The 26,469-nt window shown below is 36.9% G+C and overlaps 1 protein-coding gene across 6 annotated transcripts; it reads left to right on the top strand.

The window, feature by feature from the left end:
- CYSLTR1 (cysteinyl leukotriene receptor 1) lies at nucleotides 1–25,972 on the top strand. Of its 6 annotated transcripts, XM_040999513.1 has the most exons (5): nucleotides 1–296; nucleotides 648–768; nucleotides 21,402–21,503; nucleotides 23,201–23,321; nucleotides 24,805–25,972. In XM_040999513.1, exon 5 carries the CDS (start codon nucleotides 24,832–24,834, stop codon nucleotides 25,852–25,854), a length of 1,023 nt encoding a protein of 340 aa, XP_040855447.1. In that variant the 5' UTR covers nucleotides 1–296; nucleotides 648–768; nucleotides 21,402–21,503; nucleotides 23,201–23,321; nucleotides 24,805–24,831; the 3' UTR covers nucleotides 25,855–25,972. The 6 variants fall into 6 exon arrangements, with proteins under 6 accessions (XP_040855447.1, XP_040855449.1, XP_040855446.1 ...); XM_040999515.1 differs by lacking the exon at nucleotides 23,201–23,321 and having other exon boundaries at nucleotides 633–768; nucleotides 24,805–25,971; XM_040999512.1 differs by lacking the exon at nucleotides 23,201–23,321 and having other exon boundaries at nucleotides 24,805–25,971.
- Nucleotides 25,973–26,469: the final 497 nt, after the last annotated feature.

The following is a 26,469-nucleotide window of genomic DNA, read 5'->3' on the forward strand; positions in this document are numbered from 1 at the left end:
CAGTTTGAGGACTAATCTGAAAGAGGAAGAAGACTCTGTATGTTTTGGCTAGCAAATGTGTCCTTCCCTCTCCCTTCTTGAAAACAGCAGCAACCCATTTTGGCAAGGAAGTTTGCTCAAATAACAGACCTTCTGTGCATGCAGTATGCTGCTAAGACCATTTAGAGTATCCAGATTCACTCTGCAGCTTGTTAAAGAAGGTTGACTCTCCGAAGGACTGGTAGAGTGGATTTATTAAAGACTTGGATCTTGCTTCTGAGAGCGAGCACAGAAAGACCATAAACTACATACAGCAGGTAAGGAAATTTGGTGATTCACTGCTAGGACCAGAAGCATATATAGTAAGATTCTGTTGATTAAAGGTTTTAGAATATGTCCAGGAGTTTGGGGATAACTAGTATGCTTTGGTTGCTTTAAATTAGGCTGCCAGCATGGGTTGTTTCTGCTTTATTTCTTGGCCAGAAGTTTTACAGTCTAATCAGTCAACAAATACTGCTCAGTGCTCAATTTGGCAAAATAACAAGGAGCCACTCCCCAAGTTTCCAACACCTTTGTAATTAAGTTGGAACTGTAAGACATATTTTAAAATCCTGTCTTAAGGGCTCAGTGAAGTTGCTGTAATGTAATGGTAGTTTCTTTCAATATAGAGACAAAGTACATGGTGACTTTTGAAGGGAAACCAAACAGAGGAATAATCTGCTGCATTCACAGGGTGGTTTTGCAATCATATTCCACTTGAACCTCTCAACATCCTGTAACTTAAACAGGGTAAGTATTACTCCATCTCTTTTACAATTGAGGAAATGAACACAGAGATATTAAGAAATATTCTTGAAAAACACTCTGCAACTAGAAATTGGCTGGTTCTGAATACAAAATAAATTTCTCTCAACCATAAATGAACATAAAGAAATTGCAAGCTCTATTTAGTACCTTATACATGTCTGACATAGATCAGGTTTACAGAGCCAAAATTCATACATTTTAATAAGAATCTTTCACCAGAAGCATTATATGCTTAACAAGAAGGTTGTACTGATGGGTAAACAATTGGGAGTCCCCATCCTCAGTTCGTAGTTCTGCTTTCAAGTGTTTTCGTTATTTTGAAACCTAGACAGAGGCCACAATACCAGCAGGTGATTCCTAGAAAAAAAAATGTAACTAAACATGAACTTGTCTGTTTATTATTTTAAATACAAAAATATTTATGTTTTACACTGTATTATAAAATTCAATAGACTTGTATTTATAGATATTGCTGAAATTTGTTTTGAAGCAAGTTTGTTTTCGATAACTGTTATAACAAGTTATAATCATTTCAAATATTATCTGTTTTTGTTTTACTCTTAAAGGTCCTATTAGAATTAAAAGCTGTCTGTGCCTGCATAGTAAATAGATGCTTTCAGGTTGCCATATTTACATTTATCTCCTTTAAAAAAGACTATTTCCAAAGTCCCCTAAATATTGACTATACCTTATAATCAATTCCTGTAAATAAAATGTCGGGGAACTCAGAACAGTAGGCCAAAGAAAGTTTGCAGATTATGTCTAGGCTGAACCTAGTGTGTTAGCATCTTCTTAAACCAGATTCATCAATTCTCATTTTCCACTACTTTCTCTCTCCTAGACTTAATAAAGCATTTGATGCATTTAGAATCTCTGAGATAAAAGCAAAATACTTCCATGGTACCGAAAATTGTAACTGTGCCTTTACAATACCATTGGCTGATAATAAGAGACATTAAACTAAAGACATTTATTCTTGAGACACATACCCAACCTTGTGGACCTGATGCCACAAAGGATAACTATCATAACTGCCCAATTAACATAGCTCTATATGGCATTCTACTTTGACTCATTTTGTTGTTTCCCATGTTCTTATTAAAACATCTCAAGTTCACTATAATTGAATTAGGCAAGTGTTAATCAAGCTCAATAATAGAATGTGGCATGAAGTAAGGTAAGACATGGCCTCTGTCCTTACAATGTTGACACTATTGATAGGGACGCAAGACCTACAAGATGCAAAACTATGAGACCTACAAGATGTAAAACTGATGTCATTTTCTTAATGACAAAGGGGTTTAGGGAAAAAAGACTGCAGTGGAACAGGGTAAATGAAGAAGAGTTCACAGAGGACACCAGAATGAGATAGACCTAGAATTCAGAACTATATTGAGCACATTTGCCATCCACATAGTTGGTGGCCAGTAAGCATTGTTTAAACTGGATTCTAGTTACAGCTACAATGTCAGCAGTATATTGTAACAGGAAGGGAATATAGTAACCTTTAGGGCACACCAAGGAGCAAGGAGCCTGCTCTGGGATTGTGGTAGGAACTGACTAAAAATAAAGTTGAATAGAAATTTGAGGCAAGACTATTAGACATTTAATTTTAGGCACTTTCTAATGGGTGACTAGCAACCGTCTTTAAATGAGGACATAGTGGAAAAACATTTTTAGTAGATGGATCTGAAAAATTATCAACTTGACCACATTTAGGAAAAGTTGAAAACAGAAATACCGTTTAAAGCATGCAAGTTAATGGGACTTCCGGTAGATTAGAGAAGGTAGAAGTGGAATGAGGAGAAATTTAACAGACACTTAAAAATAGATGGAAGTTGGTAAGTGTTTAGATGCAGGCAGCATAGGAGAGGAATAAATCGGTGATGCCTCTGAAATGTTGTAACTGTGGAATCTTGGCAGTGACGTTAGTACTGTTCAAAGGAATAGGTAACTTGAGGATGGCAGTGGAGATTGTGGAACATAATGAGTTCTGGTATTGACTGATTATATTTGAGGTAGTAGGAAAAATTCCAAGGGCAAATACCTGATGGGTAGTTACGAAGGAATGTCCTTAAATGTAAGTTACCAATAAGATGGAGAGCAAACTTGTATATTGAATAGTAGAATAACCAAGACCATAAAGACAGTTTAGTTTAAGGGAAACAAATAAAAAGATGGCCAAGGATTGAAACTCGGGCAGGGCTTATACTTTCAGAAAAGAGCAAAGAGATGCACAGAAATGACAGCCACATAAATATAATTCTTTTCCTCCTCAAAAACTATCAAGAGTCTGGAATGAAGGTGCTGAGTTATTTATTCTTTCAACTTACCCACCCAACAATAGCACAGTCCCTCAATTGCATCACAAGCATTCAATCAATTGTAAGCTATTCTAGCAGAAGCCAGCACCAGGAACTTTTTCTTCAAGTTGTTCTCCAGCTTAAACTGCCATAAATTCTTAACAACCTAACAATGCTATATACTACCTTGTTTTGTAGATTTATTTTATAAGATTTATTTTTATTGGAAAAGCAGAGTTACAAAGAGAGAAAGAGAGAGATATTCCATCTGCTGGTTCACTCCCCACAAAGTCAAAAGAGCCAGACTGAAGCCAGGAACCAGAAACTTCATTCAGGTCTTGCACATGAGTACAAGAATTGAAGAGCATGAGCCATTATCTGATGTTTTTCCAGGTCATAAGCAGGGAGCAGGCTTAGATAACAGCACTGTGTTGGCCCCATTACAGATTTCAACAAGAAAAGATCAAGGCCTGGATAACTGGGAGCTCATACTTGCTTTCACAATCATTCATCTGCATGCTCTCTAACAAGATCATCAGTATTTCTCAGTTTCCTCATGTATCAAATACAGTATGAGATTATAGGAATATTTTCCAAATGAATTCAAATAAATACAAAAACAGCTTAAAAATACAAACCACCAAAAAGGTTTTGCTTATAGCCTACTCATTCCAGGAGCATAAAACATAACAAAACTGACTGTGGGTGAAAGTAGTATGACAAGCTACCTTCTGCTCCCTACACTACACTCCTAGGCCACTAGTCTTGCAATACTTGTGCATACCTCAACGGGAATTCTGAAAGAAGCAAAATACTTAAGAGTAGTACTTAGGGGGCTGGCACAGTAGCCTGGAAGCTGGAATCCTCACCCTTGCACGCGCCTTGATTCTGTATGGGCTCATATTCTAATCCCTGCAGTCCTGCCTCCAACCCAGCACCCTGCTTGTGGCTGGGAGTAGGAGGGAAGGAGGGCAGTCTAGAATGGCCCAGGGCCTTGGAACCCTGCATCCACATGAGAGACCCATGGGAGGCTCCTGGCTCCTGGCTTTGAATCAAATTGGCTCCAGCCATTGTGGCCACTTGGGGAGTGAATCATCAGATGAAAGACCTCCCTCTCTGTCTCTCTTCCTCTCTGTATGCCTGCCTTTCCAATAAAAATGGATAACTTTTTAAAAGTTTGAAAAAAAAAAAGAGTAGTACGTAGAAGTTTTCTTTTTTGTGAACATGCTATTAACCTATATTCATTGCTTATTATAAGGGCATTTTAAAAAGAGCATAGATAGGGCCCGGCGCGGTGGCACAAGTGGTTAAAGGTCCTCACCTTGCATGCCCGCTCGGGATCCCATATGGGCGCCGGTTCTAATCCCAGCAGCCCCGCTTCCCTTCCAGCTCCCTGCCTGTGGCCTGGGAAAGCAGTCGAGGACGGCCCAAAGCTTTGGGACCCTGCACCCGCGTGGGAGACCCGGAAGAGGCTCCTGGCTTCGGACCGGCATAGTATCAGCCCGTTGCGCTCACTTGGGGAGTGAATCATCGGATGGAAGATCTTCCTCTCTGTCTCTCCTCTCTGTATATCCGCCTTTCCAATAAAAAAAAAAAATAATAATAAGAGCATAGATAAAAGATAAACTGGTGCAAGCACTTCCTCTAGTATCTAAGATCTAAGACACTGACTGTTAAAATGCATTTGTCCCATATTGAAGTACCTGGAGTTAAGTCCCAGTTCTGGCTCCTGGCTCTAGTTTCTTATTAATGTGGATCCTGGGAGTCACAAGTTCAAGTGGATGGGTCCCTGCCATCCATGTAAGAGACCAAGACTGAGCTCCCACATTGCAGTTTTGCCCCCGCCTAATCTTGGCCATTGTGGGAGTTTTGGAGTAGACTAGTGGATAGTCTTTCTCTCTCTCCTCTCTCTCTTTCTGTGTCTGTCTGCCTGTCTCTCATATATACAAAAATTATTTGAAATCTCTGCATAGTTTTTTCACTATATGCATTTCCTATAAACCTTTTGAATGGAAATTAAACCATCAGTTTTTAGGATTAACTGCTAAAAATCAAAATATATTTTTACACTGAGTTGTGAGTGCGATATATTTACACTACTCCATCATAAAGCCACTTACTCAGCTGCAGATATGATTATGCATAGATATGTATAGTTCATGTCTTCTCGCCCATAAATGTAACACCTGAATCACTGTTATCCTGAACTCTGGTGCTATTTGGGATTCAGGCCGTATGGATATCTACACAATATAATTTTAGAGCCAGTGAAACAGAGATCCCATTTTAAAAAATCCTGAGGAAATATTCATGATGATCAATTCTATAAAAGAGATGAATTTATGAGTCAGAGTGTCACTTTTTGATTTGCACTGTGAAAATAGAACTGCTAAGAAGCCCAGTGGACCCATAAGTCTACACAAAAAGGAAACAAAGAAGATTATTAACCTGAGTAAATAAACACATTTGTCTTAAATCCATTCATTGATGTTATAAACCACAGTACTAAACCACATTCAAACAATTGTCATTTAGGTCTTTAATTGACAATTCATCATAGGGTAGTAGAATAAAAAACAAAACTCACATCTCAGGAAAAAAAACAGAACTCAAAATTCTATCCCATACAGTTCATCCCATGCCAACCCCTCCCTTCTTTGTGTCCCACCAATCTTTCCTCTGGATTGTGCGGATACATATGTGAAAAAAAAAAAGTTTTTTAAAGTCTTGGGATAAGGTAATCAGAGAAAGGCCTTTATACAAACAAGGAGAAAGAAACAAAACAGGAAGGTAAGTATAGGGCCTTGACATTTAAGCCCATAGGTGGTTATCCTTTTAATGCATAAAAACCTGTTATATTACTTACTTAAAGTGCTTGTGGAATCAATACAACCCAGACATTTGAGCTGCTATTTAAATAAAAGCAATGGAAAAGGAAGCAAAATTTGGATGTGGTGTCCCCTCTTTCAGACTTTCTTCTTTATTCATTAATCTCTTTTCCCTAAAAAAGAATACCCAGTTTGGGATCACATTTTGAGATGCCCAAGTTATATATCTATCAGATTAAGAGCCTTTGTTTTTGCATAATTGTCCTTCTGGTATTCAAAGTGGAATTGTAATAATAACACTGCTCAAACATCTCTGTTACGTCTTACATACTTATTCCAAAGTTCCTAGGAAAGTTGCAGGCCTCAGAAAACACAAAAACTGTTCTTCATTCTAAATTGGTTGCCCTTTGTGCTTTATCCAAATTTAAATTCCAACTTAAGCAAAGGAGTCTTCAGTAAAAAAGCAATATCCTAGAAAATATCCCCTAGAGATCTTGCTTCCAAGATCAGAACATATCATATGCATATATTGAAATGTCACACTGTAGTCCATAAATATGTATAATTAGTATTATTAAAAAGTGTAAACAAATTTCCAGGAGTTAAAGGTAGGCCTTTCTAGGCTGTGATCAATGGCCTCAGAGCTTCAGGGGATTCAACATCGCTGATAATTAAGTAGAGACTCACAGTTATTCCTAGAGGATGATAAGCTTTATAGTTAGAACTTTATAAGAAGCTCAAAATGCTAGTGCTTTCTGTAACATATTTGTATAACCCAAACTAAAGGTGGAAATATGTTCCCTCTAGCATCCACACCCATACTCATGCAGTCTTCAAGATATCTATCGCTTTTCTGTAACTTTCATTTCCCCTTAAATTTGGCCTTATGAGATATTTTATTCTGATTGCATAGGCTAAAATATTTGTAGCATAGTATTATGCAAGTGGATGCTCTTTGTCACTCTTCTCTGAAAGCCGTGGTCTAAGGTATTTTGAACTTCACAGTGTTCTCTGTTTGGATTCCAGCTGTCTGGTAACAGAGCAGCACGATTACTTGTTCTTACCTTAAGGAGAATAAGCTACTACTGAAGAAATATCTGAGAGCTATCTCTTATGCACTTTCAGCTTCCCTGTAGTTTTTAATACCAGTAAGAATGCTACTAAGCATATTGGTTAAAACACCAATTAAGAAAGTTACTTATTAGAATTGCAGGGGTACAGTGACGGCAGCATTTTTTGATCCTCTACCCCGGGATCTTTTATTATCACACAGGGAAGCCGCTTGGATCATTACTACAAGCCTAGTTGTTTATAGATTAAATCCCCATAAAGGGTAAGTAGATTTTCTCTAGTCAAAAGTACCCAGTCACTCAATAAACATTTATTATATACATTTCTGTGTTTAAAGCACTATAATGAGATAGATTTTGAAATAACAGAGACCAGGAAAAAGAAAAAAAACATAGTTCCTTTCATGCACTAGAGGGGTTCACAATTTACTTTTGAAAACAAGATTTCTGCATATTAAAAAGTAAAATGTAAAGTATTGACTGTCATTTGTTGACAAAGATGATAAACAGAGGTTCCAAGAGAGAGATGGTCAAGGTAGATATCAAAAGGAAGTTAAAAGGAAGCTAAACTGGGCTTTGTGTGTGTAAGAAGGAGCATGACAAAGATGTGTATTTTTGTAGTGCTGACTTGCTTACAACACACTCATTTGTTGATTTTCCTATTCATTAATATATCCATTGAATAGACATTATTGAGTGCCTATTGTAATAAAAGATCAATGTTAGATTATCCCTAGCCTCTCTGAGCTCAGATTTATAGAATGAAAAACCAATTATCTTTTTTCATTTTACAATAATAGGCCGCACGGAGAGGAGGAAAGAGAGCATTGGAGTGGACCTGAAAAAACTGGAGTCCCACTGAACTGTACCCTCATGAAATCTAAGTTTCCTGCATCTTGTCACTGTTCTGCAAACATAGAGGCATTATCTGTTTTAAAAGGCAGAGTCTTACTTTCCCAAATTCCTCTTCTGCCTCAACCCTATTCTCTTCACCACTCCCCCATTGGTAATCCCCCAGCATACACATACCACTGGATGTACACTAGCACTTATTCAAAAGGTAAAGGGAGTCTTGGGGTGGCATTCAACTTCATGTAATCATACAGCTGACCCTTGGCACTGATTTAATCCTGCAGACTTTATTATTGGGTTCAGTTTGAAAACACCCACTACCAATGTCACCCAGATTCCATAAGAAATACACATCCTTGGATCCTTGGATTTTCATCAGTCTCTTAGAACACATTGAAACTCCCCTCTAACACTAACAGACTGCATATGACTCCATTCTTTTAACATCTTTGCCTTTGTATGGATTCAGTCTGCCCCCACCATGTCCCCTTTTCCTTCTGCTCTTGTGATTTTTAAAACGGTCATCCATGATTTATGGTCCCCTGAACTTTGATTTTTAGTGAAATAGGTCAGTCTCCAAAAGATAAACATATTTCCCTGATTTGTGGTAATTAATATATAAATCCAAAAATATAAAGTATAAGAGCAAGATTGACAATTTGAGATTTGATTATCATTTATAGCCCTTGTCAATATTTTTGAGAAACAATAATTGTTCTCTGAGTATTTGTTGAATTATTTAATTAGTAGAGGATTAAGCTTGTGATTATAAAGTTAATTAAATATATCCTTGTAAAAATTCAAAAAAAAAGGAAGAAGGAAGGAGGTTGGGTGTGAGGAAAGGATTGTAAGGTGGGAAGTATCATTATACTCTTAAGACTGTTATATTAAGTACATAAAATTAGTTTTCCTTATATAAATTTTAAATTCTTAAAAGCACATGAAATAATACAACTACTCTTCAATGTTACCTAATTAGGAAAGAAAGAGAAAGAAAATAAACCACAACTGCTGTCCGTACAGACTCACTTTCTAAATTGATGTGGCAGACATGTAAGCAAAAAAGAATAATTTCATCACTGTAATAAGTTAGTAGAACCATGCACATGGGTGCATTCACAGGAAATGACAACTTCAACTTGAACCTTAAAGTACAAGTTGACTTCATGGAAAATAAAATGAAAACATAAATTAGTTGGGACCCCCCCAAAAAATTTTTTGAAATCTTTTTTTTTCATTTTTTTCACATATTTTCTATGAATCATCTGAAGATCTATTATAAAATAAAATTTCCATATTCATCTCTTTGGCCATATAAAAATAAAAGAAGATACATAGCTTGGAGATATTTAAGCAACTAAAAGTGATAAGATAAGGATCCTGAACTAATTTGGTTAAAGAGGGAGGATCAGAAGGTAATGCAAAACAAAAATCAACAGAACACAAGATGAAGGATAAGATAAGGCACAAGGGATGGGTGGAGTTTAAGATAAGGGATGGGAGGAGTTAAAGACCACTGCCAGATTCTATGCCTAAGTGACTGGAAATCATTAATGTCAATTTTTAAAATCAGTTGCTTTTTAAAATATTTGCTTATTTTCATTATACTTAAAAACCAGGGAGACAAAAAAGAGACCTCCCATTGGCTATCTAACTCTCCAAATACCCACAACATCCAGGGTTGGGCCAGGCTGAAGCCAGGAGTATTGGATGGCAGGGACCCAAGCACTTGAGCCAACACCTACTGCACCTCAAAAGTAAGTGGGAAACTGGAGTCCAAAATGGAGCCAGGGGCTGGCATTGTGGCACAACACGTTAAGTCGTTGCCTGTAACATCAGCATCCCATATGGGCACTGGATCAAATTCTGGCTGCTCCACTTCCAATCGAGTTCTCTGCTAATGTGCCTGGGCAAAGCAGAAGATGGCCAAAATGTTGGGACTCCTGCACACCATGTTGGAGATCCAAATGAATCTTTTGGCACCTGGCTACAGCCTGGCCTAGCCCCAGGATTTTCAATGATTTAGGAAGTTAATCAGCAGATGAAAGATTCTCTCTCTCTCTCTCTCCAACTCTACCTTTTAAATAAATAAATAAACTTTAAAATCTAAAAAAAAAAGTTGAGCCAGGACATGAAGCACTCCAACATGGGATGCAGGCGTCCTAAGCAGTAGCTTAACCCCTGTGCCAAATACCTATTTCTTAATTTTAAAAACATTGAAATTAAGAAAAGGAAAGAAAACAAAAAGAAGGGTAGATGTTGTGGCACAACAAATTAAACCACCTATTGGGACACCACATCAAATCCTAGTTACTCCACTTCCAATACGGCTTTTTATAAAAAAAAAAAAAAAATGCTCTTGGGAGATAGAGATGATGGCTCAAGTGATTGTGCCACTGCTTCACACATGATTGGACCAGTAAAGTAAGCATTGGACTCGTGGCCTCAGCCTGGGCCAATCCTACCCCAGAAGCAGATATTTTGGGAAATGAACCAATGGATCTCTCTCTCTCTTACTCACTCACTCTCTTTCTCTCCCTTTCAAGTAGATGAAAATAAATAAGTAAACATTTAAAAGCAAGAAAAAAAGGTCTAGTGATCCAAATAGAGGAATCTAACAGGAAGCTAAAACTGAAACTAATTTTAAAGCAAGTAGTGTGTGGGAGAGACACATATGAGTTAACACTGTCCTCAAACCATAAACGCTATTAAATTCTCCAAGTAAAAGGAAAAATCTAAGAACTGAGGACTAAACATTGGCAGATCTTGGCTTGGTGATGTTCTTGAGTGACCAGCTGCAAAGCATGTTATTGATGAAAGCAAAAGGTAGAGTGAGCATGAGGACAGCAGTGCAGGGGCCGAACCGCTCTGATGGTCATAACATCTGAGTTCTCATCCCAGTCCTGTCACTAGCTATGCACTTTTGAGCAAGTCATTGTCATCCCACCCATCCCCAGGTTTCAGTTTTTTTTCACATGTGAAGATCTGCTGGAACAGGATTTCAAAGACTGCTTCTGGCTCAAACTGGCATCTGTTCTTCAGATAACAGAAAATATGTTCTGCTAGCATGGATCAATAATATAATTTCCTTTAAAGAGAGTGACATAAAAACTCACTAGCCCATTAGCCATTCGTTGTACTCTGACTGTACATGCAAAGTATTGTGCTAACCACTATAGAAGGAAAGTGTGGGAAAATAAGGATTAGCAGCAAATTAAAGGAAACTATATGAAGGCTATAATCTCTGCTTTTAACAAACTTGCAATCTGATTAAACCTACTGTTCACTTTCAACTGATCTATAGTAAATGAAACTCTGGTTGCCATATATAAAAGCTTGCTGGATATAGTTTGTTCCCCAAAGGTTCGTACTCATATGCTGGAAGGCTGATCACTAATGTTAACAGTAGCTAGTGGAAAGTGATAGTTCATGGGACACTAACCTGGGAGGGGGTTAATGTAGTTCTCACAGGACCAGTTCTCTAATCGTAAGAACACATTAAGGGAAAGCAATCTACTTGGCCCCTTCTGCACAAAGCCGTTTCCCATTTTTCTTCATCACATGGTGACACATCCATGGGAGACTTTACCAGATGCCAACACCATGCTGCTTGGGTTTTCTAACCATTAAAATTACAAACCAAATAAATCCCTATTCTGTGTGAAGTGCCTGTACTTGGATATTTTGGTATAGCGACACAAAAGGGACAAGCAGAAAGGTTAAATTTAACTCTAAAGCAAATTGTGTGCTTTTTTTTTTCTTTGATGGAATGTTTTCAAAACAATCTTGTTACTGAGCCCAGTGTTATGGCACAGAGAGTTAAGTTGCCACCTTTAACACTAGCATCCCATATCTGAGTGCTGGTTTAAGTACCAGCTTCTCCTGTTCCCATTCAGTTCCTTGCTAATGTACCTGGGGAATGCAGCAGAGGATGGTCCAAATATTTTGGGTCCTACCACCCATGTGATTAATCCAGATGTAATTTTGGGATCCTTACTTCAGCCTGCCCCAGAGCTGGCTGTTGCAGGCATTTAGGTAATGAGCCAGCCGATGAAAGATTTCTATCTCTCCCTCTCTATATATGGCCTTTCTCAGATAAGTGAATAAATGATAAATTTCTGCTACATTTTCAAGAGTTCCAACAAAGAAAAAAAAATAAGAAGTAAATATAATAAACTATATTGGGTGCCAAGTGTAGTGCTCCTTGCTGTGTTCTGCGAAAACTATTCCTATCAATTAGATCTAAACCTTTCCCTCAAAACATCTATAATCTAGTGGTATTAGTTACGCAAACACACAAATTATTCAAAAAGGTAGAAAGCAGACGTATAGTTGAACTATCAACCTTACTGATCAACTTTTCTCCTAAGTTCTAACATTCTGAGAACACCTACACTTCCTCCCTCCTAACTCTTTTTTTAATAGCTTCCCTTTCTGTTTCTGGTATTTTTGTAGAAGAGAGAGAGGGAGAGACTATTTTCCATCCACTGGTTCATTCCTCAGATGCCCATTAAAGCCAGGGGCATTAACCTATTGCACCACAGCACCTGCCCTACATGGGACCTTTCTACTTTCTACCCTTCCTCACTGTATCTTCTGGAACTCTGTTTCCACTGTTAACAGTTCCTCCTACATCCTAAACTTGAATTCTCCTGCCTTATGCCTTATTCCTGCCTTAAGTGAAATTCGGTCCTGATTTTTTTTTTTTACAATGTATCTACTTTCAGAGTCTGCTGTCTGCTCTATACACAGAACAATTCACATAATAATCCAAAAAAAAAAAAATCAGTCAACCATGTCACCCTTTAATCTGAATCAATAGCATCAAACCATCAACTTCCTTGCATGTTTTCCTAATTCACTAAATGTTTTGACATTTGGCTGACAGTCCTCCTTTCTATCCCATCTCCTGCTATCACCTTGGTAACACAGCAAAATTATTTCAAATTTTCTCAACCCTCTTATCTTGAATAATCCCCATTCATATTCCACCTTGATTGCTCATTCCATTGTCACACTTGGGGACTTACTTATCATCACAGAACTGAGATTTTTAATTTCAATGTGTAACTCTCTGACATCAGTGCCTAGATTTTCAGTTCTCTCAATTCCCTGTTGATATCACATCAATTTTTATATTTCAGTGAAATTTCGCTTGTTCTTTCTCCTGTTTTTCCCATTGCATTAAACATGATTTCACTTTTAACCATTTTTATAGCACTCTTAACTTCCTTATCCAATTGTCCTCCCATAATACTTGCTCTGTGGCCTCCAGTCATAGGTCAATCTGAACATTCACATTTCTTTTCTCCTTCACCCAAGTTACTTGCTAAGTACTGGAATAAATCACACAATCATGAAGACTGAGTCATTAAAATCCATACTCTAAAATTTTCCATTATGACTTCAGTCCCTTTTCCTCTCCAATTCTTCAGGGTCACCAATCAAACCTTCCTCCTTCAGAAGAGCTCAACCATACTAAAGCTCCCTTCTTCTCAGCAGAAATCATTATATCTTATATCAACAAGAAAATCAAGCACTCAGAAATGAGCAGCTTATATCTTTGTAGCTACAGTTACTCTTTCCTTTATGTGTCAACATTTTTTTTTAACATTCTGCATCTTTTAATCGCTCTGCATTTGCTAGAGGAAAAACTCCTATGATTTGAAATGTCATACATGACTCTTTATCATCTAGTTCCTATATTTCTTTTCAACCTAAAAATAACCCATAGTCCAATCACATACAAACAGGCACACACACACACACACATGCTTATATATATATATATATATATATATATATATATATATATCCTTTTTAAAAGATTTATTTATTTTTATTGCAAATTCAGATATATATAGAGAGGAGGAGAGACAGAGAGAAAGATCTCCCGTCCAATGATTCACTGCCCAAGTGACCACAACAGCTGGTGCTGCACCAATCCAAAGCCAGGAGCTTGGATCCTCTTCCAGGTCTCCCATGCAGGTGCAGGGCCCCAAGCCTTTGGGCCGTCCTTGACTGCTTTCCCAGGTCATAAGCAGGGAGCTGGATGGGAAGCGGGGCTGTCGGGTTTAGAACTAACGCCCATTTCAACTGACCGAAACTTTACTCTGTTAGCTCTACCTTCAGACCAGAGAAGGTCTCCGCAAGAGGCCACTGAACTTATCTGGACAATAAGATGCTGAACTTTATGCTAGGTATATGCTTGCAATGAAGGAATCTCAACTGAACTTGAACTGTGGTTATGCAGCAAGGTGGAGGAATCCACTATGGGGGGAGGGTTGTGGGAGGGGTAGGGGGAATCCCCAGTGCCTATAAAACTGTATCACATAATACAATGTTAATAACAATTTTTTAAAAAAAGAGTTAACAAATGGTAAATTTAAAATGTGAATATTTGTGTAAAAATTAAAATGTGGTTTGCCTGTTATGCTAAAAAAAACAAAACAAAACAAAAAAAGAACTGGCGCCCAAATGGGATTCCAGCACGTGCAAGGTGAGGACTTTAGCCGCTAGGCTTTGTGCTGGGCCCTCTACATACATCTTTTATCTTACATTTCAGCCATCTAAAACTCTTAGTTGATTCCTAAATATGCCAAGATATTTGATATTTCCATTCTTTCTTTTTCTTTTATATGGACACAACAAACATTCAATGATGTTATTTCCCACTGTCTTAATTTCTTTGATATTCAGATCGTTCTGAAGCCCACTTTCTGTTTTTAATTGATTTTTCTGCAGCATCAGGTTTATTATACACTACTTCAGGTCATCATTTAAATGTTTCATCAATGGAATTCAAATGTATTGTCTCAATTCAAAGATGTCAAAGAACTAGATCCTTGTAGTCTTAATTTTTTTTTCACATTTAATCAGATTTTGTTTCCTGGGAGGCTAATTTGAAGTTTCATTTTTGTTACTTGTGTTGGATGATTCAGAGTCGTCCAAGCTTCGGATTTAGGGTGAAGTCATTCTTGAAGAACATTATTGATCCTTAGGTCCTACAAGAACTATGAACAACTCTGCAAGGCAAAGATTTCTAGTCTCGGTTTTCTCTCTCTCTCTTTCTCTCTCTCTCTCTTTCTTTGCTCTGTCTGTTTTTCTCTCTAGCCTACAATTTTTCTTTCCATCTGCCCTAGCCTTCTACCTTTCATGACCTTTTCTAATAGTACAATTTTACTATTTCTACTTTCTGAATCATTTATGTATTCCCATTGAAGTATCTATAATAATTCAATGCATTAAATGTGTTAACATATCAGTATGTCTGCATTTTCTTCTAATAGTTTTATAGGTAGATGATGATAATGACAGATAGATTGATTGATTGATTGATTAGATTAGATTAGATAGACAGATAGAGGGAGGGTTTGATCTTGTTTCCCAAAGATATAGAACAGAATTGATACATATTAAGAGACTCGCTTGGGGCCAGCATTTTGACATAATGGATAAAGGCACTGTTTATATGGGCACTTTTTTGAGTCCCACCTAATCCACTTCTGATCCAGTTCTGAAAATGAGCCTGAAAAAGCAGCAGAAAATGACCAATGTCTTTGGGCTAATACATCCACGTAAGAGATCTAGAACAAGCTCCTAGCTCCTGACTTTCGTCTTGCCCAGTCCTAGCCATTGAGGCCATTTGGGGCGTGCACCAACAAATGAAAAACCCTTCCTCTATCTGCCCCTCTCCTTCTTTGCAACTGTGCTTTTTAAATAAATCAAACAAATAAATCTTTTAAAAAAGAGGTTTCATTAATATAACTAGTGTATCACAATAGTGCACAGAACAATAATGCTTTCATGTAGAAAGTGATATGGCATTGTCTTGTGGGTGGTTAAAATAACAACTGATAGTGATGATAATAAAGGGCACTTTATACATGGAAAAATGACCTGGGCAAAGGGAAAGAAGCCAAATGAAGGATGGAGCTAATCATTTTATAATAAACAATGTGAACATAAAACGGTAAGATTAGGGTGGAATTCTCTTGAGGTCTTGAATAGCTGTTTTAATTTAATTAATAGTTCACTGGAGACCTTTGAGAGGGAAATGATATGATTAAGAAGATTAAGTGATAACAATAAACTGAACTAAAGAGAAGGATACAAATTTAAAAGAAAATTTCCATTTCTAATAATTGGTAAAAAGTATTCCAGGGTTGCAATCAAAAAGGAAACCAAAGAAGTGAATCAATTTTTGGCATTTGTGCAGTCCTCTGCACAACACTGCCATTACTTGCACAAGTATACAGATTTGTCATATGTCAGTGTTTAGTGAAAAGCCCTGTGGAATCTGAAACCTAAATGTGTGGTGTAGTGAAAATAGCGCTGAACTATGAGTCAGACATCCTGGTTCTGTTGTCACATATTACTTTCAGCAATCATTTTATCTTTCTGGGTCATGAAGGTTGAGTGAATTGGATAAAAAGTTCTCCAAGTGCTTTTTCAGCTCTAATATTCTGTAAAACTAAATCATTCAGTCTCAAGCAGAGACTTTTATAGACGCTACTGCTTGCTACCTCTTACTGAGTAGTTCAGTTTGAAAGCTATTTTTAGTATCCTGACATACACTTCTTATTGATTGGCTTGTTCACAGGGCCTTCATTTGGCATACAGTTGTGTATAAAAATAACTCTGATTTTTTTCATGTGACTCACTCTACGATAATAAATTGCTCTTTGTCCTTTCTTCTTCTAAAGACTGCCCAAGTTTTGGTCCCTCTGCTTCTGATCCAAAATCTTGTTAATGTCAATTCTGCAGAAGCAGTTAATGATGGTTCAAATATTTGGGACCCTAGAACTGACAAATTTGGCCTGTCTCGGACCTGGCTGTTGTGGGTATGTAAGAAGTGAACCAGTAGATGAATCTCTCTCTCTCTCTCTCTCTCTCTCTCTCTCTCTCTCTCCCTGTGTGCACACTTGTGTGTATATTTCTCAGATATAATGGAAATATCTTTTTAAACATTTATACTTGGGAAAAATTGAGTTATTTGGGTTAGCAAGGTCCCAAAGAATCTAAAATAGTCCACGTTAAGGAGGAGAAATACTTCCCAAGGAACAAGGAAGAGGTCACACAAAGGAAGTGACTTGCCCAAAATTAATTAAATGTTCATCAGAGCCTATGATATGATTCAGATCTTTTGCCTCCCAGTTTTATAAAATTTCTATCATTTTCATTATATTTCTTCATACAATTGTTTCGTATAATTTGGAAGTCATCACTGAATTAATATAGAAAACAGGTTATTCAAATCAATCAATGCATAAAACGTATGAAAACATTTTAAGTCATCAGGAGAAGCATACACTTGTTTTTTTTATTGTTATTAACATTGTATTATGTGATACAGTTTTATAGGCACTGGGGATTCCCCCCACCCCTCTCACAACCCTCCCCCCATAGTGGATTCCTCCACCTTGCTGCATAACCATAGTTCAAGTTCAGTTGAGATTCGAGAAGCATACACTTGTTTACTAACTTGTCAGTCCAGTGGAACAGGGTGGGAACATATGTTGAAATTTAAGTTGAACAACCAGAGATAACTGTGACAAAGCAACAAAAAATTGTCAAGGAAGATATAAACAAAATATTACATTGCTTTAAAGGAAAGGAAACCATTATGGGATATAAGGAATAATTATAAAAACAGCAAACTGATAAGTGGAAAAATTTTCAGACACATGTATCCTATCAAAATTCAAGCATTAAGATAAAAAGTTGAAAAAGATTAACAACCAATAATGAAATCGAATTAGTCATAAGAAAGTTTTCCAACAAAGAATAACACATAATCAGACCACTTCATTGCTAAATTCTTCTGCATAATTAAAGAACTTAAATCCTTAAACTATTCTAAAAACTTGGAAGGGGGGAACTTTTTGAAATTCAGTGGAAGTCAATATCAATCTCGGGCAAAAACCAGAGAAATACAGGACAGAAAAAGAAAATTAGAGATCAATACCCTCGATGAACATAAATAGAAAAATTCCCAGCAAAATATTACCAACTAAAATTCAAAAATACATCAAGAAAATGATACACCATAATCAAGTGGACTTATCCTGGGTATTCAACAATAGTTCAACCTATGCAAAAGAAAAACACAAATATCACATCAGCAGTATGAAGGGCAAAACCAATATGACTATCTCAGCAGATACAAAAAAGGGGGGGTTTGGTAAAATTCTATCGTTTCACAATAATCTCTGATCAAATCAGGTACAGAAGAAATATGCTTCAACATAATAAGCCACAGTTGACATCATAGTTAGTACAGAAAACCAGAAAGTGTTTCCTATAAGATCTGAAGCAAGATGAGAAGGCCCCTTTCATGATCTCATAGAACATAATAATAGAAGTCCTTGAGCAATTGCACAAGAATAAGAAAAGGCATACAAATGAGAAAAGAAGTCAAATGAACTCTGTTTGCAGATGACACAATGCTCCATGTAGGAAAATCTAAAAATAATGCAAAAATATCTTAGAGCTTCTAAACAAATGTATTTGTTAAAGTTGCAGGATACAAATTAAACACACAAAAGTCAGCAGCATTTTCATCATACATCAACAACAGATTTTTTTTAATTAATTGACATAGTATTGAGTAAACAATATGTTAAAAATAATGCAAGTTCAATTCTTCAAAACACATGGGTTGAGACAGTATCAATGACAGGTTCAAAAACAAACAAACAAACAAAAATTACAGGTTAAATTAAGGCAAACATGTGGTATCTAACCTTTTGGGATTCGCTCATTTCCCTTAGCATTATAGTTTCCAGTTGGGCCCATTTAGCCACAAAGAACTGCATTTTGTTTTTTTTAATAGCTGAGTAGTATTCCATGGAGTAGATGAACCAAAGCTTTCTTATCCAATCTTCTGCTGATGGGCATTTCGGTTGCTTCCATGTTTTTGCAATTACTGATTGTGCTGCTATGAACATAGGGGTGAATGTTGGTTTGTCGTGAAACAGGTGCTTTGGATATATTCCTAGGAGTGCTATTGCTGGGTCATATGGTATGCAGATTTTGAGTTGTTTAAGTGTTCTCCAGACTGGTTTCCATAAAGGCTGTACCAACCTGCAGCCCTACCAGCAGTCTCATTCACAATAGTTACGAAAAAAATACAAGAGCAAATTCAGCCAAGGAAGTTGGAAGATCTCACAATGAAAGTACAAAACACTTAATAAACTGAAGAAGAAACACAAAGAAGGAAAAATGATCATCTTTGTTATTGGAAAAATAAATATTGCTAAAATGTCCACACTACCCAAAGCATTTGCAAATGCAATTAAACTTGTATCGAAATGCAAGTGCTGACCCCATTCTTCATAAAAATGTTTTTTAGAAAAACACTTTTCTGTAGAACCAGAGGACCTCAAATGGTCAAAAGCACATTGAGGAAAAGAAACAAAGTAGAAGGCATCCCAATACCTGATGCCAATACATACAAAATAGGAGAGTAGCTGCATAAAACTGACATAAATGAAACAGAATAGGGAACTTGGACATAAATTCTCTTATGTAGAGCTAACTGAGTCTCAAGAAAAGCATAACGCATGCATACATTAAAGACAGAAAATTTCCTCAATAAATCAACCCCAGGACCAGCATCAAAGTGCAATGGGTTAAGCCACCACCTGTGATGCCAGCATCCAGTATAGGTGCTCTTTCAGGTCCCAGTTGCTTTCAACACAAGTCCTAACTACACCCAAGAAAGCAATGGAAAATGGCCCATATACCTGGGTTGGGTCCCTGCTGCCCACATGGATGATCCAGATGGAGTTCCAGGTTCCTGGCGATTACAGTCATTTGAAAAGTGAACTAGCAGGTGAAAGATGTCAATCTCTCTCTGTATGTGTGTGTCTCTCTCTCTGCCTGTCTCTCTCTTTCTCTTTTTCTTTCTTTCTTCCTCTCTCCCTCCCTCTCTCCCTCCTCCATTTCTATAAATCTGCCTTCCAAGTAAATAAATAAAATTTATGTAATTTTTTAGAAAAATCTATTCAAGTACTCGGCACAGTAGCCTAGCAGCTAAAGTCCTCACCTTGCACGTGCTGGGATCCATATGGCCGCCAGTTCTAATCCTGGCAGTCCCACTTCCCATCCAGCTCCCTATTTGCAGCCTTGGAAAGCAGTGAGGATGGCCCAAAGCCTTGGGGCTCTGCACCCACATGGGAAATCCAGAGGATCTCCTGGCTCCTGGCTTTGGATTGGCTCAGCTCCAGCCATTGTGGCCGCTCGGGGAGTGAATCATAGGACAGAAGCCCTTCCTCTCTGTCTCTCCTTTTCTCTGTATATCTGACTTTCCAATGAAAATAAATAAATGTTTTAAATAAAAACAACTAAAATGGATTAAGGATCTAATAAGATCTATGAAACTATCAGAAGAAAATCTAGGGCAAACATTCCTAAGCATTAGTATAGATAATCAACTTTTTTTAAAAATGATTTTGCAAAAGCACAAGAAACAAACCAAAATAGACATAGGATTATTTCAAACTAAAAAGCTTATGCACAATAAATAATCGGCAAAATAAAGAACCTACTTACAGAATAGGAGACAATATTTGCAATTATTCATATAACAAGGAAGTAAGAAACAGAAAATACAGGAAACTCACAGAATGACAAAAATTCAGAAGTGTCCTGGTTGATGCAAAGAGTGTCATTCTTCCCTCATTTATTTTAGAATTTTTACACTTTGTTAAAATCTTGGATAACTGATGAAAAGAAAACTCATACTCATTAAAAGTTACCTATATAGGCCCGGCACAGTAGCCTAGTAGCTAAAGTCCTCACCTTGCAAGTGCTGGGATCCCATATGGGCGCCGGTTCTAATCCCGGCAGCCCCGCTTCCCATCCAGCTCCCTGCTTGTGGCCTGGGAAAGCAGTCAAGGACGGCCCAAAGCCTTGGGACCCTGCACCCACATGGGAGACCTGGAAGAAGCTCTGGGCTCCTGGCTTCAGGTTGGCTCATCTCCTGCTGTTGCAGCCACTTGGAGAATGAATCCACAGATGGAAACTCTTCCTTTCTATCTCTCATCCTCTCTGACTTATCAATAAAAATAAAATACATCATTTTAAAAATTACCTATATAAAGTTATAAAATACTTGACCTCAGAAAGTACATCATATATGTCAGAAGTAGCAGTAGCAGTAATAATGCCATTTTAATGAATCTTTTTAAGCCATCCTTCCTACAAGAAAAACTGTTCCTAAGTCATCTATACAAAGATACTTCGTATTTTGATGTTCTAATCCTTAATTCCTCGCAAACTGAAGGTTAGAGTTAACTTAGGGTTAATTTTTCCCCTTTGAACTTTACGACAAGTTGTTTACAAGGTAAAATAGAGGAAATACTGTGATTTTATAAAACAGAGACACTTGATAATGCTGAATTCATCTCTAGGTACAGCAGTAAATATGAAAGAAAAAGAGGGCGATGCAGAATCTTTCAATAATACTTTGAGTCCCAGGATACACTCTGGGTAACTATTCAGTACTGCTAAGTTCTCATGACCCTCTGAACTTCTATGATTGTTGACTTCCTCCTTAGTCTTTGCATTTCGTCTTGGCCTTCCTCTGACATTACAACATAAGAAGCACGAACCATCACGAGAAGGAATATTTGCGGAGGGTACTTCAGTGCCACAAGGAGGTATGATTGCATTTTTAAGATGAGCCTTATCTTTTCAAGTTGCAAAGTTTAACAAAGTAGACATCATTTGGACTGAAATATGGCTCAATTCATGTTTATTGTTTGCTTTTTATTAATCAATTAACGGCCCATTTATTTTATGCTAAGATAGCTTTCACTATACTGTCTGAATGCTGTTACCCCCGCACACCTCTGCATTAACACTCATCTTAGCTTTCCAAAGGAATTTCCTGTTCCCACAAGGTTGCAGTCATATTATTGGAAGATCACAGTAAATGCAGTATAAATGAATTAAATGCTGTTTCAGACACATAAAGACATCATTGATTAAATGAGTGGATGGTCCTAAATGATCCAGAGACCTCTAGAAGTCACTAGTGGCTTGAAAGTTTTATACTATTCTTTTTATGGTCTAATAAAAGTCGCTGATTTGATTTAGTTACAAACAAACAATTGAACTTATATATCAAAATTTATGGGAAAGTGTATTTCAGTCCTCTATAAGTGCTGGGAAATTTAGAAATGGGATTAGAGGTCATATGTTTCTTTGTATGTTTTACTGTTACTTAGTTTCATCTGGCATCTTTAATTCCAAATCTGATTAACTTCAAGTTTATTTAGAACATGTAACACAAATAAATGATTACTTTATGTCAGTAATGCAGGCACTTTTTAACCTTACAGATTTAGTACTTTCTTTAATACTCAAGGAAGCAACTTACACAGTACCTTCAGGCTCTGAGACCAGAATTATTTTAAATTATATGAGAACAAAAAGATGACTCCAAAAGGATTTAAATGATAAATGATACCTTCAAAAATAACTTGCTTTATCATTCATTTCCTTACTCACTGAACAGTCGTTGAGCACTTATGCTGCTCTGCATGGGATACTTACTTATATATCAACCAGATCGCCTGGGAGAGAGAACATACACATTTGTACAAATCATTGGTTTGCAAAACAGAATTAAAGTCCCCTAGAATATCAAAAAAGAAATTGCTTTGAACACAGGCTAGGAGAAGGTTTGGTCAAGAAGGTACAATTTGGACTGAAAGGTGGGTAGTTACTGCAGATGCATTGATAAGGAAAGCATACTTCTACAAGAAATATTGTGAGAAAAAGACAGGAAGGTAATAAAATTTGTGGTGCATGTTTCTGGTATAGTAGGACAGTTGCTTCCTAGTGTTTGCAAAGAGGAAAAGTGAAAGATAAACTGGGAAAGGGAAGTTGCCATCACTGTAAGGAACTGTAAGGTTTAAAGAACAGACCAATAAGTCTGTAGTTCCTTCTGAAGGCATTCGGAAATAATGGAAGAATTTGGGGGTTTTGGAGTTTTTTGGAGGGGGTTGTTGCTGTTTGGGAGCTGTAGAGAAATTGACATGAGAAAAATCCATGAAATATTATAAGTAAGTAAAAGCCAGATTATAAACTGGTAAATACAGCATAATACAAATCAGATGAAACACACAGAGATATTTATACAAACACACATACTATGCAGATAACAAAACACGCACCAGATGGTTACCAGTACTTAACTCTCTCTTCGTTCTGAGTTTATGGATGGTTTTAAAGTATTTTATCATTTCTAAACCTTTTCATAATTACATATTATTTTATAATCACAGAGTAAAAATAAAACATTTTTTCAAAAGAGACGAACAACAAGAGAACTTCTATTTTTGATAATCAGGCTGATTAGATATTCTATCTGACTCTTGTTGAAAATAAGAAATTCTGAGATAAAATGAAGAAAATTCTGCTCCTTAAACATGTTGCCATAAACCAAAAACAAGGTCAAACTGGAAACCCAGGTAGGTAAGTAATGACTAAAATGTCTTTGACTCTGAGCTATATGCCAAATTCTAATTAATTTAGCTTCAGATTCAATAATAATTCAGTCATATGATGAAGATTTTAAAACAATATCATGAGCTATTTGGAAGATACAGTGAATGTGTGGAAAGCCATTCTGGAAAGAGTTTGTAGCAACACGGCTTGAGGACTGATGGTGGTGCAAAGGGCTGCTAGTAATTATCTAATGCCTTTAATGTGTGGTTGTTTGCAAGACAATATGAAACAAAAGGTAGAAAAACGATTCAGGAGCCTGGGAGATGTTCAAACGCCATAAACCTTCACTTACACGATGAATAAATTATGGGATCCAATGTGCAACATGATGACTACAGTTAATAGCAATTTATTTTATGCTTCAAATTTGCTAAGGGACACAAAAAATTCAGTGATGAGTTAATTAATTAGACTATGATATTCATTTCACAATGTACACCTAGGTAAATCATCGCATTGTGAAATGATTGTGGTAACTATTTCACAATGCATATGTATGTCAAGCCATCACATTGTACATTACATCGTGCACATATATCAAGTACATGCAACTTTTGTCAATTATACCTCAATAAAGCCAGAAAAAGGAAAGTCCGTATCAAAAATCTCAACAGCACCATCTAGTGCCTCACAGAATAATATTGCCCAATTTGGAGAAAATTAACAAAAGGCTAACAAAAAAGACTGGATTAACTTCAGGCAGTTTTCCATCCCTCCACAACTGCATCTGAATTCAGAGACAATCAGAGAGGCAGGTGACTAGAAAAAAAAAAAATGTAAAGGTTAAGAATGGTGATCTCATTTTTCTCTCTGGTCTCAGAATTATTCCTTTTCATGTTTTGTAGATTATACCAACAGTTCTTGGGACATCTGGGACAACTGAATGCATAGATGACACATCCTCAACAACAAATATAACTTTTAGGAGCTGTAAACCTGAGAGGTCATATTCCACCTACAGTCACTTCCGTAGCTGTTTCTATACCCATGATATAGGAGCAAGATCAGGCCCCTCTGTTGCTGGCAGTTCCTGCACGCTGAAGCAATCTTTCCATCTTACAAATGCCAGTCCCTCTCTAACCTCTAATCATGGAGCAGGAATTGTATGAAAGGCCAAAACTCAGATTTTCATCAAATATTATCTGTCCTGTTACATATTAATGACTTGAGTCCCACCTTCATAAATAAAAGGAGCATCTCAAGGAACACCAAACAGATCACTACTCCACACTATCTCAAACATATTGTCTGGGTGCATAGAGGAATCAAACCTGTCTCCTGGAGATAAGATGTGCCTGAATCCCTCCTCATGGCCTTACTATCCTTGCTTCCTGCTGCCGTCAAAAAGCATAGAAAGTGACACCATAAAATGAAGCTAGTACTTCCTATAATTTGTGGTGCATCAAAAACTGACAACTTTCTTTTATATTCCATTGTATGTTATAGGCTCCAGGTGAAAATTCCTAGAAAAACATGGATCAAGCTGGAAATCTGACAGTGTCTTCCGCCAGTAATAATACATGCCTTGGCGCTATTGAAGACTTCCGTAATCAAGTGTATTCCACCTTATACTCTATGATCTCCGTTGTGGGCTTCTTTGGAAATGGTTTCGTGCTCTATGTCCTCATAAAAACATATCATGAGAAATCAGCCTTCCAAGTTTATATGATTAACTTAGCAATAGCAGATCTTCTGTGTGTGTGCACACTGCCTCTGCGGGTAGTCTACTATGTTCACAGGGGAATTTGGTTCTTTGGAGACTTTTTGTGCCGCCTCAGCACCTATGCCCTGTATGTCAATCTCTATTGTAGCATCTTCTTTATGACAGCCATGAGTTTTTTCCGGTGCGTTGCAATTGTTTTCCCTGTCCAGAATATTAATTTGGTCACACACAAAAAAGCCAGGTGTGTGTGTGTTGGAATTTGGATTTTTGTGATATTGGCCAGTTCTCCATTTCTAATGAACAAATCTTACAAGGATGAGAAAAACAATACCAAGTGCTTTGAGCCGCCACAGAACAGTCAAGCTAAAAATCATGTTATGATCTTACATTACGTGTCATTATTTATCGGCTTCATCATTCCTTTTGTTATTATAATTGTCTGTTACACAATGATCATTTTGACCTTGCTAAAAAAGTCAATGAAGAAAAATCTGTCAAGCCGTAAAAAGGCTATAGGAATGATCATAATTGTTACAGCTGCCTTTTTAATCAGCTTCATGCCGTATCATATTCAACGCACGATCCACCTTCATTTTTTGCACAATGCAACAAAACCCTGTGATTCTGTTCTTAGAATGCAGAAGTCAGTGGTCATAACCTTGTCTCTGGCAGCATCAAATTGTTGCTTTGACCCCCTCCTATATTTCTTTTCAGGGGGGAACTTTAGGAGAAGACTCTCTACATTTAGAAAGCATTCTTCGTCCAGCATGAATTATGTACCCAAGAAGAAGACCTCCTTGCCAGAAAAAGGAGAAGAAACATTTAAAGAATGAACTCATCCCCAGTGCAACATAGCAAAGAGCTTCACAAGTTTTTACTTCTCAAATCACTTGCAATCATAATAAAATTTTCATTAATAATTTACAAACGCTTAATGTTTGCCTATAAATCTCTCATTTATTGCATCCACAATATCAAATATTTTAACTTTAAAAAAGCAGACCATGACTATAAATTAAATTACAAGCAGGTTTTTTTGGTTTTTGTTTCATTTTGTTTTGTTTTGTTTTGTTTTACCATTTACCAGAAAATGGGAGATATTTGTGTCTTCACACTGCAAACATGAATTTGAGATCAAGGTTTTCCTTTTCAATATCCCAGAGCCTATGAAACTGTGTCACATAATGCAATGTAATTAATAAAAATAAATAAACATTAAAAAAAGGTTTTCCTTTTCAAACAAAACTGTAAAAAGGGTAAGAACTAGGATCATAAAATATAATATTAGCAAATAGTTCTCAATCATCCTAACATATCCTTTGCCTGCATGCCATTAGATGGGGACTAGAGATGGTCCAGAAGCTACATAAAATGTAACTTCAGTCTCAAAAAATTCATAGTACTGATGGTCTGTGCAAGGCAAGACCATTTATTCCAGAAGAAAATAC

The sequence above is a fragment of the Ochotona curzoniae genome, unplaced genomic scaffold, assembly GCF_017591425.1.
Source record: "Ochotona curzoniae isolate NIBS_2020 unplaced genomic scaffold, NIBS_Ocur_1.0 scaffold_1852, whole genome shotgun sequence".
Classification (NCBI taxonomy): Eukaryota; Metazoa; Chordata; class Mammalia; order Lagomorpha; family Ochotonidae; genus Ochotona; species Ochotona curzoniae.

What these genes read in the sequence shown, in the direction of transcription:
- CYSLTR1 (XM_040999513.1), top strand. Translation starts at nt 24,832, where the DNA reads ATGGATCAAGCTGGAAATCTGACAGTGTCTTCCGCCAGTAATAATACA.